Below are 19,815 nucleotides of genomic sequence, written 5' to 3'. Positions count from 1 at the left end.
AAATACTTCTTAATGGTACGAAGCTTCCAGAGCACCGAAAAACATTTCTTAGTCAATAAATTGGTATGTTTTTCCAATGTAAGATGTTTATCCAACATTACCTCCAATATTTTTATGGATTGTTCTATGTTATAATCCAACCCATTCACATGTATCATTGTTTCTTTGAGCTTGTCGTTAGGTGTTGCCGGAAAAAATTAGTAAGTGGGATGACTATAGTAATATTGTCTCCGTAAATGTAGAACTTGAGCTTTAAGCTTTGCAGCAAATTTCCCAGCGAAGCTAGATAAATGTTGAACAAAGTAGGGGAAAGAGGGGAACCCTGGGGTACCCTGCAAGAGTTTTTCCAACAAAATGAGAAGATGTCATCCTTAAACACCTGATACGATCTTTTACCCAGGAAACCACAAAACCAATTCAAGACGTTTCCTTGAGATTCCAATGGATTCTAGACAATCAAAAAGAATAGTGTGATCCACCAATTCACACAGACAGGCACCAGAAATATAGGCCCAGAAAACCCTGGCCTACAATTATGGCGCCTATCTTTGCCAGGGAATCCCGACAATAGTCCACAGCTGATCATGGCAGAGGAATCCCCCTCAGCTGAGCCAGTAGAATTCCCCAAAACCATGGCTTCGGGGAGTCTTGCTGGTTCAGCTGATTGGGGATTCCTTCCGCAGTTAGCTGAACCAGCATGGAAATACCCGATTCCTTTGTCTCCCTCCCTCCCTCCTACCCACCCACCGACTGATCCTCCCCAGTATACATCCAAAAAGAGACCTCTTCCCCCAAGCCCAACATCCCCCCTTGTACCTTTGATGGAACATCGGCAGGAGGGATGCCTACTCCCTCCTGCCAGTAGGCCCACCTTGTCAAAATGGCGGGCCTTCCCGGTGACCCTGGGATGCACTAGGAAGGGCCTAGGACTCTGGCCCAGACATAGATGCCTGGGCCAATCATAGTCTTAGGCTGAATGCATCCCAGGATGCACTGGGAAGGGGCCTAAGGCCCTGATTGGACCAGATGCCTAAGGCCCCTCCTACGGGTGGGGGCCTTAGGTGCCTGGGCCAATCAGAGTTTTAGGCCCCTCCCAGTGCAACCCAGCTGGGAAATTCTGGTATTCTCCTTCACCAGGAGGGCATGTGCATGAGAAGCAGCATCACCTGTTTTGTAATTCATTTTGCACATATAGGTCTTGTCTGGTCACCCAGAATGCTATAAAATCTAAATTGAGTAATCTTTCTGCATTGTGATACCATTTATCAGATGCTCCACAGTGCCATGAAGTAGCATAACCATTTCCCTTGTTGTTACCAGGAATCCTGCTAATAGTTGTTTATATATTTTCCATTATATATGGGCATGTACGTATGTGGCTGCTAAATCCTGATATTCATCTGAACAATATCTTAAGAAGCATCTGCTTCAGATTAGATCTGAATGGATAAACAAATCTGTTATTAACAAGTGTTGACATTTCAGAGTGCAATAATTTTTTTACCAAAAGCTGGAAATATGAATGTAAATCTAAATGAATCCAAAGCAGATTTTTTGTTTATTTCCTTCTAGGAAAAATTGGTATCTTCCTGCCCCTGAAGCTTTGCCCTCCAAGCCTACACATTTCAAACTTGTATCCAAAGAGCAGATGCCCTGGGATTCCACAAGGTTAACATTTGAAATTACAGGTAGGGGATTTATCTGCTTGTTTATGTTCTGCGTTTTCATCTCAAGTTCTGATGGAAATCTTTCTGGTATAAACATAATTCAACTATGGTCTGCTTTTATGACATGGACCAAAATGGGAATAAATATACAGTGGTACCTTGGATTACGAGCATAATCCGTTCCAGGAGCATGCTCGTAATCCAAAATGCTCATTTATCAAAGCGAGTTTCCCCATAGGAAATAATGGAAACTCGCTTTGATGTGCACATGCTCAAGGCCCAGCACCGGAGGCAGATTTTCGGGCACCGGCACAGCACAGCACAACACAGGACATGCTGGTGCAGGTGCGGAGGCTACATCAAAGTAAGAAGAGGTGGGTTGGGGGGACCTCAGGTCACGGCGGGGGGGGGGGTGCCCGATGGCGGCGGGGGGGTGCCGGATTGCAGGGGGGCGTTCGCAAATCGAGGCGCGCTCGGTTTACGAGGCACCAAGTTTGCAAATGTTTTGCTCGTCTTGCAAAACACTTGCAAACCAGTGCACTCGTAAACCGAGGTACCACTGTATTTTAAAACCCTCTATGTAAGAAATACATCTCTAACAATTTATCACAGAGTGTACATTATAAAACACAATCATCAAATATGCAAAAAGATAAATTTTATGCTTTTACGACAGACACAGATCAGAAATACTCTTTTGTACTACTCTATTTATTTTAAAATTTTCTACACTGTTTACAACTAAACGGTGTACAAAATTTACATACATAGTTTTAAAACAAAAACATAATAAAATGAACATACAAACCAACTTTAAAAATCATGGCCATATTAAAGACAGGAATACATACACCAGCCCTTAACTGGATAGAATACTATAATTTATGCACATTCCAGTTCACAACTAAGCGTGGGCATTTACCACAAAAGTGCATGCTGACCAGAAAACTTCATGTCATCAAATCACGTCACATGACTTTCCACTCTATAAGAGGCAAGTGATGAATTTGATATACCACCTTTCTTGACAAACGTAACAGAGCAGTTTACAGTTAAAATCCCAGAAATAAAGTACCACTAATTCATTGTTATAAAAGCTACAGCAAAGAAAATAAATTACCCGAGTGTGTCCATCAAGCCCCTTCCCTTGTTTAAAAGCAGACTGAAAACCCACCTTTTTGATATAGCCTTCAATCCTTAATCCTACTCCTCTGCCCTCCAACCCAGCCAGCTGATTTACTGTTCATCTTAACTGTATCCATGGCATCCTATTTGTCTGTCTTGGCTGTTTAGATTGTAAGCTCTAGCAGGGACTGTTTTCTTCTTTGTGACTGCACAGCGTTGTGTACATCTGGTAGCGCTATAGAAATAATTAATAATAGTAGTAGTCTGAAGAGTTTCAGTCTTTGAGAAGCAGAGCTGAGATTGTGATGTCATAATGCCTCATTCCACCAATGACTAAGAGCCAACCTCATCAGTGATGTTACAAAGGATTGATTGTCCTGTACTCCCCTCTGCCCTCCAACCCAGCCAGCTGATTAACTGTTCCCCTTAACTGTATCCATGACATCCTGTTTGTCTGTCTTGCCTGTTTAGATTGTAAGCTCTTTCGAGCAGGGACTGTTTTCTTGCTCTTTGTGACTCTGTGGAGCGCTGCGTGCGTCTGGTAGTGCTATAGAAATAATTAATAATAATAATAATAGTAGTAGAAGTAGTAGAAGAGAGCAGATAAAGGGAAAAATAGGCTTGTCAGCTCGCTCCAAATAGTTTAAGCTATGCTACAATTGCTGAAGACCTGTTGTGGAAGGAAAAAGGCAAATTTTTATTTTGGAAAGAGAATTCTGTATGGAGAGAAGGAATTGAATTCTAGTCCAAAGGAGTGGCATTATAATTAAAAACACTCTGTTGAGCAGAATCTAATTGTCCACATGCACAGAAGGCATGTAGAGATGACCAATGTGTAGTGAAATATTAATAGGATAATCCAAAGAAGAAAGAGGATAGAGCAAGTGTAAGAATTTTATACAGAATTTTGTGTTGGATAAGAAGCCAATGCATTAAAAGCGGGATGGCACGGACATAATTTTTTGACATGATTTATACAGAATTTTGTGTTGGATAAGAAGCCAATGCATTAAAAGCGGGATAGCACGGGCATAATTTTTTGACATGATACAATCCTTATTGCTGTGTTCTGCAATAATTGCATACATTTCATGAAAGAAGCAACCCTGAATAAGTGAAATTGCAGTAGGGTCATTCCATGTCAAGTGGTCCAATTTTGAAACATGTCCCCGGTCCCCTCATAATTCCATGAAATTTCATGTATGAGTAACCAAAGATCTTAAATTAAGCTGTGCAAAATATTGAACTTAGATCTGCATTTATTCCTGAACTAGAGCATCCGATGTGAGGGGTACTGTGGTTCCGGTTGTGCGCAGACTGACAAAAGTGGCTCAAATTTAGTTTATCTACACAGTTGTTGATGCTGAATTCAGATATATTGATGGAATTACCCAAACTAGATTCCTTTTTTCATTATTGCCCTCAAAATTCATCACACAAAATAAGGCTCATGGTGTGGTCATCAACAAATTTGAAAATATTTTATCTAATTCTCGTAACTTTACAAGTATAATAACAATGCTGGTTTCTGTGCATACATAAATTATTTACAACTCTTTCACAACAGCTTGCTCCTTTAGACTAGAATTCAGTTCCTTCTCTCCACGCACAATTCTCTTTCCAAAATGAAGGAGAGCTGCGGCCGGCATGGGCAGCAGGTTGGTGATGCTGCCAGCGAAGTTAAAGAGGTACGGGGAAAAGGAAGGATGTGTGAGTGGCAGGAAAGCAGTGGAGGGTGGAGAAGAGGGTGGGGGGCACCACCACCTTGGGCACCTCCCACCCTCGCTATGCCACTGGGCGGGAGCACTGGGCTTAGCCCCGTCTGTCCCTTCAGTGTCATCGAGTTGCAGGATGCTTGAATGTTGAGTCAGGAATCCCTCCTTGAGCCCTCAAATAATGACTTGGCAAAGCATAGATGCACAAACACCTCAGGAATCCATGAGGAGACAGGAAGTGTCCCTATAGTGGTCCTTAGGAGATCAGTTCAGGGATTTGATTCTGATTTCCTCCAAGTCGCATTGTCAGTCTCTTCAAACTAACATAGCTTTGGTAGTGGCAGGCTAAGTGTTTTTCTACTAAGATTTTGGCATATGGTGAATTTTTTTCTCATCATTTGTTTGGATTGGTTAAAACAATTACGTACCACAACTTCCTGTGAGCCATCAGCCCCACTTTATCATCTGAATGACATGATAAGAGACCTTCAAGATCATGAAGGGCATAGAGAAGGTAGAAAGGGACAGATTCTTTAGCCTACTGGGAACCACTAGAACAAGGGGGCACTCAGAGAAATTGAAAAGGGACAGGTTTAGAACCAATGCTAGGAAATTCTTTTTCACTCAGAGGGTGGTGGACACCTGGAATGCGCTTCCGGAGGTTGTGATAGGACAGAGCACACTACCGGGTTTCAAAGAAGGATTGGATAAATTCCTGAAGGATAAGGGGATTGAGGGATACAGATAGAGGTAGAGATAGGTTATGATAGGGTATAGATAGAAGGACAAGGAGGATTAAATGATTTAGATAAGGATCACCTTACAGGTCATGGACCGGATGGGCCGCCGTGGGAGTGGGCTGCTGGGTGCGATGGGCATCTTAGTTTAATAAGGTTTCTTCTCTTCAGGGTTCTTCTGTTTCAGTTTATAATGTGCATTTATTTTTCTCTCTCCCCCTTTTACCACGTCCATGTATTTCAGATTTATCTCCTACTTAACGGTTTGTGCTCAAGAAAGCTGCTGCTGTGACCCTGAATAAGGATGTGACTACCAACAGTAGATGCTGATACAGTGCAGGTGGGGCCTTGAGCATCCGTGCTTGCTCAAGGCCAGCCGGCTCCTTCCCCTTCCGAGAATCTCAGAGAAGGCAGAAGCCGGCAGGCCTTAAACATGCGCAGGTTCTCAAGGCACCGCACCGGGTCAGCATCTACTGTCAATGGTCACATCCTTGTTCGGAGTCACAGCAGTAGCTTTCTTGAACACAAACCAATAAGCTGCCAATACAGTGCTAATTTTTGCTAATGAGCCCAGATATAAAGGAAATATATTTTTTCTTCACATTTGAGTATTCCACTATGCATTATCAAACTAGAGAGTTGCCTTCAATTTGGAAACATGCATGAGACCCACACTGAACACTGAATAAAGGGAGTTGAAACTCCTGTAAACTATAGATCAGTCTCTAATCTATATGACCAAGATCATGAAAAGGCTATGTTTATTCAGCATAGGGATTTCTTCTCCAAAAAGAAAATACATCAATACAACATCCAGAATTCAGGGGCAAAATTAGCACCAAAACTAGCCTTGAAGCAATTTAAGTGACATACAGAGATTCATTGACCAGGGTAAAGCAGCACTTGAGATTCATTGGATCTCTCTGTGGCCTTTAATTTAGTTGTGCTATTATATCTGAGTGATTTTGGAATAAGAGTAGAAGGTTATCTCAGGTTAGCCAGAGGGATTTCTTCCTTTAGATGTTCCTGTCTGTCTGTGTTTGATCTTAGGCAAGGATTTGCTCAACTGTGTCCCCAGAGGAGCCTTTATCTGCAGTACAGGGAAGAACCTTTTTCCCTTTCTGTTGAAGCTCTGTGGCAGTCCAAATACTATTTCCTTTTTTTTGAAATCCTCTTACGTGTTTTAGTCCCATAAATCAGGACAATGTTGTAGGTCATCTGGGGGGCATTTATTTCATGATTTGCAAATTGTTTGTTAACAGAAAAAAACGAGAGAAAGAGACAAGGTTTTGGACTAATAGAATGTTTGCCCTATCTTCTCTCTCCCCAAATTTCTAATTTCAGTTTATATTTGAGTTAATTATTTTTTCTCCTTTTTTGGGGAAAAAGGTCACCTCAGTTTATATTCAGATTGGTTTTATATTCAGGTATTTACAGTAACTAAAACTAAAATTATACAGTAAGTTAAACTTAAGGCTCCTTTTATCAAGCCGCGTTAGCGGTTTAACGCGCGTAATAGCGCTACCGCCTCCTCTTGAGCAGGCGGTAGTTCTTGGCCAGCGTGGGGGTTAGCGCGTGATGAAACGTCACACGCGTTAAGCCCGCTAGCGCGGCTTGATAAAAGGAACCCTTAAATTATCTTATACTACATGTGTGAATGCTTTTTTTCCTAGCTCCACAGGTATTGTGGAATAAATTGCCTCTGGAGCTTCTGAAATTTCTTATACAAAATTTAAAGTAGGCCTGAAAATGCATTTGTTTTCAGTGGTGTTTAGTCCTTCCTAAATTAGTGCTGAAAGATTTAAAAAAACCTGGAGTGACTGCTATATCTGCTCACTCCCCCTTTCCCTTGCCTTCAGTTTGAATTTGCTCTTTTCTATTTGTCTGAATGAAATTCTTTCCTATTTTTAATGGAGTTCCTCTCTGATGGCATTATGCATTTTAAATTTTTGTACATCACTGAGACCCGACTAGTCTAAAATTTGGCAATCCATTAAGTGTTGTAATAAACATAAACTCCCAAAACGCCAGAAGTTTGCACACAGTACAGTACCAGAGAAACAGTAGTGTGTGTGGTCTTATACTGTGCAAAATATAAATCCCCCCCCCCCCTTTTACAAAACCACAATAGTGTTTTTTAGCACAGGCCAGCGCACTGAATGCTCTGCATTGGTCCCGACGCTCATAGGAACTCTTTGAGTGTTGGGAGCAGTGCAGAGCATTTGGTGCGCCGGCCAGCGCTAAAAAACGTTTTCGCAGTTTTGTAAAAAAAAGGGGGGGAAGAAGATAGCAAAGGTAAATTTCAAAAACTGACCTATTGCAAATACTATATTACAATTTTTTAAATTTGCTACAATTCTCGTAATATAATGTCCTAACCCAAGGAAGGAATATTTGGTCTCTGAAAGCTATGGAGTAACGTAGTTCATTTGAAATTTCAATTTTTTTGTTTATATTTAATTTATAATGTACTGTTTGTAATAGTCAGTTCTTGAAAGTTATGAGGGTGTTTCAAAAAGTAACAGCAACTTGACAGTATTTCATGAAATGAACACCCCACTGGCATTTCAAATTCCTGCTCAGGGAAGATATATTCTTAGAGAAAGTGTTGACACTGCTCAATAGGTGTGCTTAATTGGTAGGGCACCATATACAAAATGGCAGTGCCCTTAGCTGTTTGCATCATAGAGGAGCAGCAAGCAGTCATCAGATTTTTGTGGTTAGAGAGTGTAAAACCTTTTATAATTCATAGAATACTGCAACAGTATGGCGAAGCCTGCATTGGTGAGAGAAAAGTGTACAAGTGGGTAGATGTGTTTTAAAAACACTGCGGTTGTCCCAGCATGGCCATCACTGATGAGTAGGTGGGAATTGCTGGCGCATTTTTTTAGAAGTTCTGGCCTGGGAATTGGATGTCATTATTGGATCCGCATATACCACTGTTAAGGAGATTCTCAAGTATCGCAAGCTGTGTGCATGGTGGGTGCTTAGGATGTTGACTGGGCCGGTTGGGTCCATGTGCCTAAGGCCCCGCCCACAGGAGGGGCCTAAGACAACTGGCCGATTCCTGTTGGCCCAGGCGCCTCAAGCCCCACCTGTGGGTGGGGTTTGAGTCGCCTGGGCCAATTAGGCCCTAAGGCCAACCATTCCCGAGATGGCTGGCCTGTCGGACGGATGGGCTTGACACCTGTTTGTCCAACCAACAAGTTTTAAGGTAAGGGGGGTGGGGTGTCGTGGGTTTGGCGGGGGGTCATGGGTCGGCGGGGGGCGATCAGGGGATGGTCATGGGGGTTGCGTCGAGGGCAGGAGGGCCTGGGATCCCTCCTGCCCGTATTTTAGTGGGGAGTGGAGGTTAGAGGGTGTCGCCGGGCAGGAGGACTTGGGCTCCCTCCTGGCTGGATTGTGTGGGGGGGAGATGGGTTGGAGATTGCCGGGCCAGAAGGGCTTGGGCTCCCTCCTGGCCCTATCGGACTCGGGGGGCGGGGTTGGGGATCGGGGGGCAAGAGGGCTTGGGCTCCCTCTTGCCCCAATGTCATCGGGGGGGTCGCGGTTCCACGGGGCAAGAGAGCTTGGGCTCCCTCTTGCCCTGATGTCGGCAGGGGAGGTTGCGGTTCGACGAGGCAAGAAGGCTTGGGCTCCCTCTTGCCCCGATGTCAGTGGGGGGGGGGGTTGCGGTTCAACGCGGCAGGAGAGATTGGCCATCTCCCCTGCCGTGATGTGATCACTCCTCTACCCGAACTGCCACAACCTGCGGCAGGAGAGATTGCACCCGCTCTTTCCCCTCCTCTAAAAACGCCTCTTTTCTTTCTGTGCATTTAGAGGCAGGGGAAAGGCCTAAGCTGGTTTTAGATACGTCTAAAACCAGCTTTGATTATGGGTACTTGGACGATCAGGCTTTTTGATTGTCCAAGTACCCACTTAGGCCACTTTTTAGACGGTTTTTTTTATTATTATGAGCCCCATAATGTACAATTTACAGGTTAAATTTTCCATAGTTACCATGGAAGAATTTTAATTCAAGTTTTTATCCTAACATGACACATACCAGGATCTAGTACCAATATACATTTCTTTTTAATCCATTGATCATTGGTGGTGGTGTTAGGTGAATAGGTATGTTTTTTTTCCTAAAGTTGAGATGTCCTTCAAGTGATCTGATCTATGGGGGCAGTCGATTCCAGTGGCTCAATATGATGTGGGAGTAGGCATGTCGTTTAGCAGTTTCTAGTTGTAGGGCACAACAAGGGGGCATTTTGCGACATATTTCATCTTGTGAGCGCAAGGATCTGTTCGGCATGTATGGAAGAAGCTTGACCATCACGTAGCCCAGCACCATGTTGTGCAAGAATCTGAACACTAGCATCAGTCTTGAGCCATTTCCCTAATAGGGGTGGAGGGGGGTTAGAGAGGGGGGGGATTGTTCATAAATTTGCAGAGTGACCATCACCTATCAATGTGATCTGTTGGAAGCTATGTTTATACTTCATGATATTTTGCTGTATTTTGCTTTGGTTTCTCTGAAAAAAAGAAATAAAAAAAACAACAATGCTACCATCAGGCTCTTGAAGACACATCGTCTCCAATGTGTACAAAATGCGGCGATCAAACTTCTAAAAAACCTCCATGCCCATGGCTCTGTCTCCCAAGCTCTAGCGTCAGCTCACTGGCTGCCCATAGCCAAATGTATGTTCTTCACTGTTAGACTGTTGAATAGCGCATTGCAGTAATCCATGCAGGAGAGTACTAAGGCATAGAATAGTTGGGTGAAGTCAGACTCCGAAAAACAGTTCCTTATTTTTTGTAGTTGTCGCAGGTAGCAAAATGATGAAGATACCACCTGAGAGTTATGGTTGGAGAGCAACAGGTTGCCGCACAGCGAGGGATGGGAGTGGTTGCAGTGTTCTTTGCAGATCCAAAGGACTTCTGTCTTGGAGGTATTTAGTTGCAATTTGTTAGCAGACATCTGATTCCTGAGAGGCAATCTGAGTCTCGCAATCTGAGTGTCATGGGTATCTCTAGGCTGTAGGTACAGTTATATGTCATCCGCGAAAGAGTGGATCTGTATTTGATATTTGTGGGTTATGTGTAGGATAGGTATAACAGAGATTGAATAATAGGGGGATAGCAGAGCACCATATTTCAATATCGATGAGCTGAACATATTGGGATCTGTTATTCAGGAATGAGGTGAACCATCTTAGTGCAGTGTCTCAGATTCCAATTTCAGAGAGCCATTCAATGAGGAGAGGATGGTGAATAGTGTTGAACGCTGTGCTGAGATCCAGCAGCACCAGAAGGACATCATTACCCTTGTTCATGAGTTTCCATTTTTCATCGATGATGTCAAGAAGAACGGTTTCAGTTCTGTGGAATTTCCTGAATCCCAATTGGAAGGCAGAAAGGGCTCCTTGTTTGTCGATGAAGGGGTGCAACTGGTTTAACACTGTTTTTTCCAGTAGGTTGGAGACAGGTCTAAAGTTGCCGGATATGTTAGGGTTAAGCGTGGGGTTTTTCAAGATTGGCCTGATAACCACTGACCTCCAGTTTCCAGGGACTACACCTCTTTGTAGAGAGGTATTGATGAGAGGAAGAATGGAGTGTACAAAGGTGTCCTTCACTGCCACTAGGAGGTGTGGCGGACAGGGGTTTGGTTGGAGCCAGTAGGGCAAACACTGTGTAGTATCTCTGCAATGTCATCATGGGAGACAGTTTCAAAGTGAGTTAGGTTTTCAGTTGAATTTTTAATTATCTTGTCTGTGTTGCAAGGGGACGATGTCTGTAGTGTGGCATTGTCGAGGTGAGATTGTATTTTGTCTACTTTGTCAGTGAAGTAGACTGAGAGCGTTTCGCTGTCGAGTTCGGTGTTGAGGCGCTGGTTGTCTCCTTGTGATGTGAGTGTTTTTTTTGCTAGTTTGAAAAGGTTTTTTTAATCTATTGGAGTTTTTTAAATAGTTGTTCAGAGTAGTACTTCTTTTTAGTCTCTAGGGTAGCTTTTTTATATTCTTCATGCAGTTCCTCAAAACAAAGAAAAATGGGGAGACCCAATGATCCACAGTGAAAACAATCCACCGATGAAAACAAAAACTGTGGATACAGATGTTCTAGAGATAATTTATCAAACACTGACATATAAAACCATGAAAATTCAATTAAAGTACAATGATAAAAAATACTGTGATAAAAACTCCAACTGGACCCTACACGGTCCGTGTTTTGGCGAACACGCCTTCCTCAGCTTGTCTGCGGTGTTCTTTGCACACATGTTTAAAGACAATAGACTGTTTTCAGTCCAATTCTTTATATGTGAGGTTGCAAACCATTGGACCCCTGAGGAAGGCGTGTTCGCCGAAACACAGACCGTGTAGGGTCCGGTTGGATTTTTATCACAGTATTTTTTATCATTGTACTTTTTAAATTGAATTTTCATGGTTTTATATGTCAGTGTTTAATAAATTATCTCCAGAACGTCTGTATCCACAGTTTTTGGTTTTGTTTTCATGCATTTCCTTCCATTTAGACTTGTCACTGCTAAGTCTGGATTTGTATCATTTCCTTTCTGCTTTCCTTAGTTCTTTTTTCATAGTTCTTAACTCATTGGTAAACCAGGAAGAGGAGTGTTTGCGGGATAGTATTTGATCTCTTTGACTGGCGCTAACTCTTTATATAGAGTTTTTACCTTGGCGTGCCAGTCCTCGGCCACCTCATCAACAGATTTAGAGTTGGATTTTGATGTGCCTACTAGGTTGGAAAGGCCTGTGGAGAGATCCTATAAGTTGAGAGTGTTGTTGTATATCTTCTTATGCTGGGGTTGCTTCCTGGTTGGTGGCTGATTCTTTGTGTAGGTGTGGTTGAATGTGATGAAATGGTGATCTGACCAGGGCTCAGGTTTGGTGATGCCATTATTGGTGAAAACAGGTGCATTTCTTTAGAAGTTCTGGCCTGAGAATTAGATGTCAGTATTGGATCCGCTTATACCATTGTCAAGGAGGTTCCCAAGTATCGCAAGCTGTATGCCTGGTGGGTGCCTAGGATGCTGACTGATGAGTGCAAGATGATTCGTGCACAGACTTCCACAGCTTTTTTTGACGTGGTATAATGATGAAGGAGCAGGCTTCCTGGCATGTATCGTTACAGGGGACGAAACCTGGGCGCATCATTATGAGCCTGAAAGCAAAAAGAAGCCTTCACAATGGTGTCACACATCTCTAGTCAACAAGAAGTTCAAGTCTTAAACCTCCGCTGGAAAGGTCCTGTTCATTCTCTTCTGGGATATGAATGGACCAATTTTGGAGCACTATCAGGAGAAAGGTGAAATAGTGAATAGTGGAGGAGGAGCTGAAGCCAAAAATACAGAGCCATCTCAGAGAATTTCTGTCTAAAAGCATTCTTCATGATGACGCATGCCCTCATATGACCACTGCAACTCTTGACACCATTTGGAGATTGAGATTTCAGATCTTACTGCATCCTTTATACAGCCCTGAACTTGCTTCCTCAGATTATCATGTGTTTGGACCCTTGAAGGACGCTTTGAGATGATTAAGATTTCAAAGCGATGACAGGGTCAAAAAAGCAGTGCATTCCTGGCTGAAGGCACAACCAAAAACTTACTGTTTGTTCTAAGTTCAGCAAAAGACAGTTCAATGAGCAATCAGTGATGTCCCAGTGTGCTAACAACACTTACAATTCACAATATGAAACCTGAAATTTTGAACAGCACTAAGCTTAGGAATCCATTTATATGCCTGCCTCAATTCTGCTTCTTTACAGAAAAATAAATGGATGGTTTTACAGATAAGTGAGCTAACCCATTTTTCCAGTGCAATAGGGATGATATGCTGAATCGTAGGATTATCCATCTATGCTCATGAGCATACTGCAGAAGATGTCCATCACAGCTTTTCAACTCCTCCTCCATAGTCTCTGCCCCCTACATCACTATTTTAACTTCATATGAGCAGATCAGACACCTGATTTTAGGGAATTCACTGTATTCTTCCTTCTCCTGTCTTCTACTTTAGGGCTGTCACCAGCTTTGTTACAAGCTGAAGGGAGCATCAGAGATCGTGGAGATGGAGGAGGAGTTGAAAAACTGTGATTGAAATCTTCTGCAGTATGCTCGTGAATACATATGGATAACAGATGGTTCAGCATACCATTGCTATCTACTGAAAAAGATAGTATCAAGGTAAGAACCTAATCTGTTTTTCACCATTCACATGGACAACTGAGGCATTTGGCTCAGTTGTCCATGTGGTCAATGAGGATAGCCTATTCAATCATGCAAAAATGACTCGCATAACCCCAGTGCTGAAACAGTTGCATTGGTTACCCATACAGCAAAGAGTTCACTTTAAGATTCTTTCAACTATGCATCAGATTCTGTATCATGTTTCTCTGGTTGTTTTACAAGGATTTTATGAAATTTATCAGCCTAGAATGTCAGATCAGAAAATAGTATGAAACTGAGCTTAGAGGGTAAGATATCAATCTCTCATTTTAGGATTGGTACAGTGATGCTGTCTGTGGCAGGTGCTAAGCTTTGGAATGCGTTGTCCGGAATTTCACGATACTGTGCTGGGAGGATGAATTTTAAGAAAATGCTGAAAAAATCAATTGTTTGTTAGCGCTTTCCTGTGTTAGGGTTTTTTCTATGAGAGCTGTTCTATAATTGTGTCCACTCAGAACAGGCTGTACAATCCAATGGGAATTCTTATTCCACTTCCTCAAAACGAGTTAGCGGATCTTTTTTGATAGCCAGCGGCAGTAAGAATATGGTTGAGGATTACCCTTATCTTTTGTTCCCCCAACCTTGAAAAAGAGTTCCGAAACGCGTCGGGAAGGGGAACCGATAAGGATTTAAGATAAGTGATACACTTTAAAATCTATATCTAAATTATAAATAAGCTATAACTAAGCTATAAATTATTAATAAGTTATAAATAAAGGGATAAGAAAAAATTAAAAATACAAATTTAGTACTTTCCATTTGTGGGGAATGATGAAGAATCCCAACACCGCTAACTCGTTTTGAGGAAGTGGAATCAGAACTCCCATTGGATTGTACAGCCTATTCTGAGTGGAATTTTTGTTCAGGTTATTTATTGATAGCTTGAAGTGAGTCAAATAAGTTTGGTAGATGGCTATAATTGTGTCTGCATATGGTGTTTAACTTGTTATGATCGTAATTTTTGTAAACCATCTAGTTAATATACGGTATATAAATTTTAAAATAAATAAATAGACTGAGAAGATGCGGTATATAAACCTAAGGCTTAGTTTAATTTAGTTTAGTTTTAGTTTAGTGCAATTGTCCATAGGTTTTAATGTTTTGATGCACTGGATCAATAAAGCCACAAATTTGCAAAAATGTAGGGTTAATCCACTTGTCTGTGAAAACATCCAAATGCTGCTGTCCTAGAGTAGGTGTTTTTCATAAATGGTAGGACTGATAATGCTTGCAATCTCTCTCAACCCTGACAGTTGCCTAACAACTTAAGCTTTGAAACTGATTGAAAAGTGAGGAGACCGCTGCATACAAGAAGAGTCACATATGCTCAAAACTCTGAACTGACGTTCTAGGCTTTGGAGAACAAGTTTGTCATTTAGACGATGTCACCCACTTTTATGTCTAATCAATCCTGCTATCTGTGGAAAACATCTGTTACAGGTAAGCAACATTGCTGACTATGTGTTCAGATAAAACTGCTCGACGAGTATAGGAATAGTGACTGCCTTCATGTCTAATGACACAAAACCGCTGTCCTCTTGAAGTAGTCTGCCCCCTTTCTTCAAAATGAGGGCAGGGCAGAATAAAAGAACTGTGCAATGATCTTTCATAGCCCAAGGATAAATGTTGCATACCTGAGAAATACAGTGACTGGAGAACTTGTCATTTTTTTTCATTGTGGCACTGGTTGTGTTTGTCTCTTGCATGAAGATGTGTTTCCTTGTTCAGGTCCCAGTCACATGTCTCTGTATGTGCGAACTCATGAAGGAACGCTGCTCTCCAGCTGGTCCCTGGGGGATGGAGTTCCTGTTGAAGGCTTAAGAGAAGATTACTTTGTATTTTATTCCCATGGGCTGCAGGCTGCACCATGGCAACTCTGGATAGAACTGAAGGTATGGGGAAAGAGCTAATTTTTTTTTTTTTTTTCAGGCACATTATTATGCAATATTGAGGCATGTGTACTTTGTACATACTGGTTTATCACTTGTAGGGATTGCCAAAATCTGTATTCGTTTGTTTGATAAGTGATTTATTCCCAATGTTCACAATCCTTTGTTGTGGATTTTAGTTGAGAAGAATTGGGGGATATTTTCATTTCTTTTAAAATTGATATACCGTATTTTCACTCATATACCGCGCACCCGTGTAAAACGCGCACACGGGTATAGCGCGTGGGAAACTGTAATTTATGTAAATAAATTTTTATATACCGCACACACCCGTATACCGCGCATGCCGCCCCAATTCTTCCGTCGCCGCTCGACTCTCCTTTCGCTCGCCCCGACTCTTCTCTGGCCACCCCGACTCTCCTCTCCCCCTTGAAGTCCTGTCCTCACCCTGAAAGCCTGATGCCCCCCCCGACGTCCGATTCACCCCCCCCGCAGGACCACTCGCACCCCCACCCCGAAGGACCGCTCGCACGCACCCGCACCCCCACCCCGAAGGACCGCTCGCACCCCCACAGCCTCCCGACCCTCCCCCCATCATGTAGAAGCTCCTACCGTTGTCCTGCTGCTTCCTCTTCCGGCGGTCCCGGCCCTTCTGTGAGCCCTGCGTCTGCGCTGCTTCCTCTTCCGGCGGTCCCGCCCTTTCTCTGACGTCAGAGGGGGGGGAACGATGTAAAAAAAAATTTATACAACGCGCTCACGCGTATAACGCACAAGGTTATGCACGGTTTGTAAAAATCGTGTATAACGCGCGCGTTATATGCGTGAAAATACGGTAGTTTTTTTTTAAAGACAGTTTAGACGTGTATGGCACAGGTTTCCCAAATCCATTCCTTGAAACCTGAAAATAGGTTTGGTTATCAAAATAATCAAAATATGCAAAATACTCTTATTTTTTTTAGACTACCGTATTTTCACATAGATAACGCGCACCCATGTAAAACGCGCACACGGGTATAGCGCGCGAAAAACACAAATTTATGTACAGAAATTTTTATATACCGCGCGTGCTGCCCGACTCTCCCTTCGCCCGCCCCGACTCTCCTCTGGCCACCCCGACTCTCCTTTCGCCCGCCCGGACTCTCCTCTCCCTCTTGAAGTCCTGTCCCCACCCTGAAAGCCTGATGCCCCCCCCGACATCCGATTCCCCCCCCGCAGGACCGCTCGCACCCCCACCCCAAAGGACCGCTCGCACGCACCCGCACCCCCACCCCGAAGGACCGCTCGCATGCACTCCCACCTGCACCCGCACCCCCACCCTGAAGGACCGCTCGTACCCCCACAACCTCCCGACCCCCCCCCATCATGTAGAAGCTCCTACCAGTGTCCTGCTGCTTCCTCTTGGCGGTCCCGACTCCCCGACACGATCGGGGCAAGAGGGAGCTCAAGCCCTCTTGCCCCAGCCAACCGTGGCACCCCTGACACGATCGGGGCAAGAGGGAGCTCAAGCCCTCTTGCCCCCCCGACTCCCCGACACGATCGGGGCAAAAGGGAGCCCAAGCCCTCTTGCCCCGCCCACTCCCCAACTCCCCGACAATATCGGGCCAGGAGGGAGCCCAAGTCCTCCTGGCCCTGGCGACTCCCCCCCGCTAGTTGTTCGGGCCAGGAGGGAGCATATTATATAAACTTATTCTTTCCATGAGCGATAGCGGTAGGCCCTTCCACAAGCGTAGGCGAGAGACAAGAGCCTGAAACGGGCTCCACATTTAAAGAATATAAGCGGGAAAGATCAAGTGGAATAAGTACCCCCAAGTATTCCACCTCAGTCTCTGCTCAACGTAAGGGAAAGGAGCCCCCCCACGCCGTGCGAATCGCAGGACAAGAAGGAAGGGCAACCGATTTATCCAGATTAAGAGATAGACCAGAGTGGAAACCATATTCGGAGATAAGATCCAGGGCAGATGGCAAAGAAACTTCAGGGCGAGTAAGAATCAAGAACATATCATCTGCAAACGCTAAGGTCTTCAAAACTACACCCTCCACCCATAGACCCTGCACTTCCTCAAAAGTACGTAGTGTACACAGCAGTGGTTCTAAAGCAAGAAGAAAAAGTAGTGGAGAAAGGGGGCATCCCTGCCTGGTAGCCCGGAGAATAGGGAAGGAGCCCGTGCGGGTACCATTGACCAACAAGGAGGCCCAAGAATTAGAATACAAGGAGTGAATGGTGCTAAGGAAGAACCCTGTAAGCCCAACATATTCAAGAGTATGAAACAAAAAGGCCCAATGAACACTGTCAAAGGCTTTAGAGGTATCCAAGCTAACAAATAAAGCCGGAATCTGATGTTAACAATGAGCTAGCGCAAAAAGAACCTTCCGTACATTGCAAACCGACTGTCGACCGCGAACAAAGCCGACCTGATCTTCATGGATGACAGAAGGAAGATGAGGAGCTAAGCAATTGGCTAGCATACGGGAAAAATGTTTAAGGTCAACATTGATCAGAGAGATCGGGTGATAAGAGCCAGGATCATCAGCCCTCTTTCCCAGCTTCAGCAACAGCGTGATAAGTGCCTCATTAGCAAAACGGGGAAAGGAGTCACGATCTACAGCAGTATTATAATAAGCCAGCAAAGGGCCACACAATTGAGTAGAGAGGAGTTTGTAGAATTCTCCAGAGAAACATCCGGCCCCGGGGCCTTCCCAGAACGGAGGTTCTTAATAGCAGATTGCAATTCAAGCACCTGAAAGGGATTATTAAGAGAAGTCACTACCTTCTCAGAGAGGCGTGGCAACCCAGACGCCTGAAGATAATCCTTCAGAAGTTCCGGGGAAGCATCATCCGGAGCAGCATACAAGCGCTCGAAAAAATCAGAGAGGATCGCAGACACCTCCGTGGTACGAGACACACTACCCCTCACCCTGGAGTCCGAAGCATCAAAATGGGCTTCCAAATTGCAGCAGCGTCAACCAGGCGTGCCAACAAGCGCCCGGGTTTGTTGCCAAACCTCTGAAAACGATGTTTATGATAAGCGGCCCACCGCTGATAGCGGGAGTGAAGCAAAGAATTAAGCGCTCCCTGAGTAGTCAAATACCTCTCCCTAGTGATCTCAGAAAGGGCCTTAAGGGCTGCTAAGGCTTTTTCCACTGCTCCTTCAAAGTTAAGAATGCTATGATGAATGCGTTTGTTGCGGGCGCAAAGAAAGGAAATCACCTGACCCCGAAGCACCGATTTGGCTGCTTCCCAGAAAAGAACAGGATCTTCCTGGTGCTGGCCATTATTCGTCAAATAGTCCTCCCACTGGGATTGTAAGAATTGCCGAAACTCAACGTCCTGTGCAAGATAAAAAGGATAAAAGGGAAACCGCCAAGACAGAGAACGAAGGTACGCAGCATCCAAATGAATATCAATCCAAATCGGGGTATGATCAGATATACTCAAGGGGACGATCTCCGCAAATACCACTGAGGAAAACAGAACTGGAGACACAAAAATATAGTCGATCCGCGACTAAGTATTTTGGGCACGAGAAAGGTGAGTAAAATCCTGGACCTCAGGGTGTAAAAGAGGCCAAGGATCCACCACCAATAGGGTATCACAGAAATCAGCAAGGAGGCAGCCCTTAGCCCCCAAGGGAGTAGTTGGTGAACCAGACTTATCGCAATCAGGGTTTCTGACCAAATTAAAGTCACCAACCACAAAGAGCGGATCACCGGAAAATCGGGAATGAAGACGAACCAATTTTTGTAGAAATAAGGATTCCGAGGAGTTCGGGCCATAGACAATCAATAACAAATAGCTCCGGTCCCCCAATGTAAGACGTAAGAAGAGATAACGACCATCTGAGGATTTTTCCAAGACTTGGACACGTAACGGCGAAGACTTATGAACCAGCACCGCAATACCCCCATGCCACCCCGATGAGAATGCAAAATAGACATCCCCCACCCAGGACCTACGCAACTTAAGATGGTCAGCATCCATCAGGCGAGTTTCCTGCAAACAAACTATATCTGAGCGAGAACGTTGTAAAGCTGCCAAGATTTTGGAGCGCTTAATTGGCGACGTTATGCCTCCTACATTCCAAGAAAGAAGATGAAACGGAGTACTCATCTATGAGGTAAGCAAGGAAAGATGTCACAGAGCAGAAAAAGTGTACACAGGAGAACCCTAGGAGCCCAGCCTCCACCAGGGTAACAAGTGCCAAAATATACACACTGGTGAAAGAAGCAAAGGGGTAACATCATAAATCCAAAGAACCATAAATCCAGAACAACAGAAGGAGGACCGTCCCACCCCACTTACTCCCATCCAAACCAACCCAAGACCCAACCCCCTCCCAACCTTCCCAACCAACCCCCTTCAACCCGCTACTCGCGTTCCACTCCATCTAAAAGGCTAGAACGACGGAGTCATGCTAGATGTATGCGGGCGGGCCCCGAGCCCTCCCCCCCCAT

The 19,815-nt window shown here is 44.1% G+C and overlaps 1 protein-coding gene across 1 annotated transcript in view; it reads left to right on the top strand.

Annotated features, from left to right (window-relative positions):
- The window catches only part of ERMP1 (endoplasmic reticulum metallopeptidase 1), a 189,571-nt gene that overhangs the window by 164,877 nt on the left and 4,879 nt on the right, over positions 1-19,815 (top strand). Inside the window, exons 13-14 of the mRNA XM_033925775.1 lie at positions 1,573-1,688; positions 15,203-15,366. Of these exons, the coding sequence (XP_033781666.1) occupies positions 1,573-1,688; positions 15,203-15,366 (280 nt within the window). The remainder of the gene's footprint in view (positions 1-1,572; positions 1,689-15,202; positions 15,367-19,815) is intronic.

The sequence above is a fragment of the Geotrypetes seraphini genome, chromosome 1, assembly GCF_902459505.1.
Source record: "Geotrypetes seraphini chromosome 1, aGeoSer1.1, whole genome shotgun sequence".
Lineage (NCBI taxonomy): Eukaryota > Metazoa > Chordata > Amphibia > Gymnophiona > Dermophiidae > Geotrypetes > Geotrypetes seraphini.
Note: the sequence above shows the minus strand (reverse complement) of the source record. Positions and strands in the feature narration are given on the sequence as shown.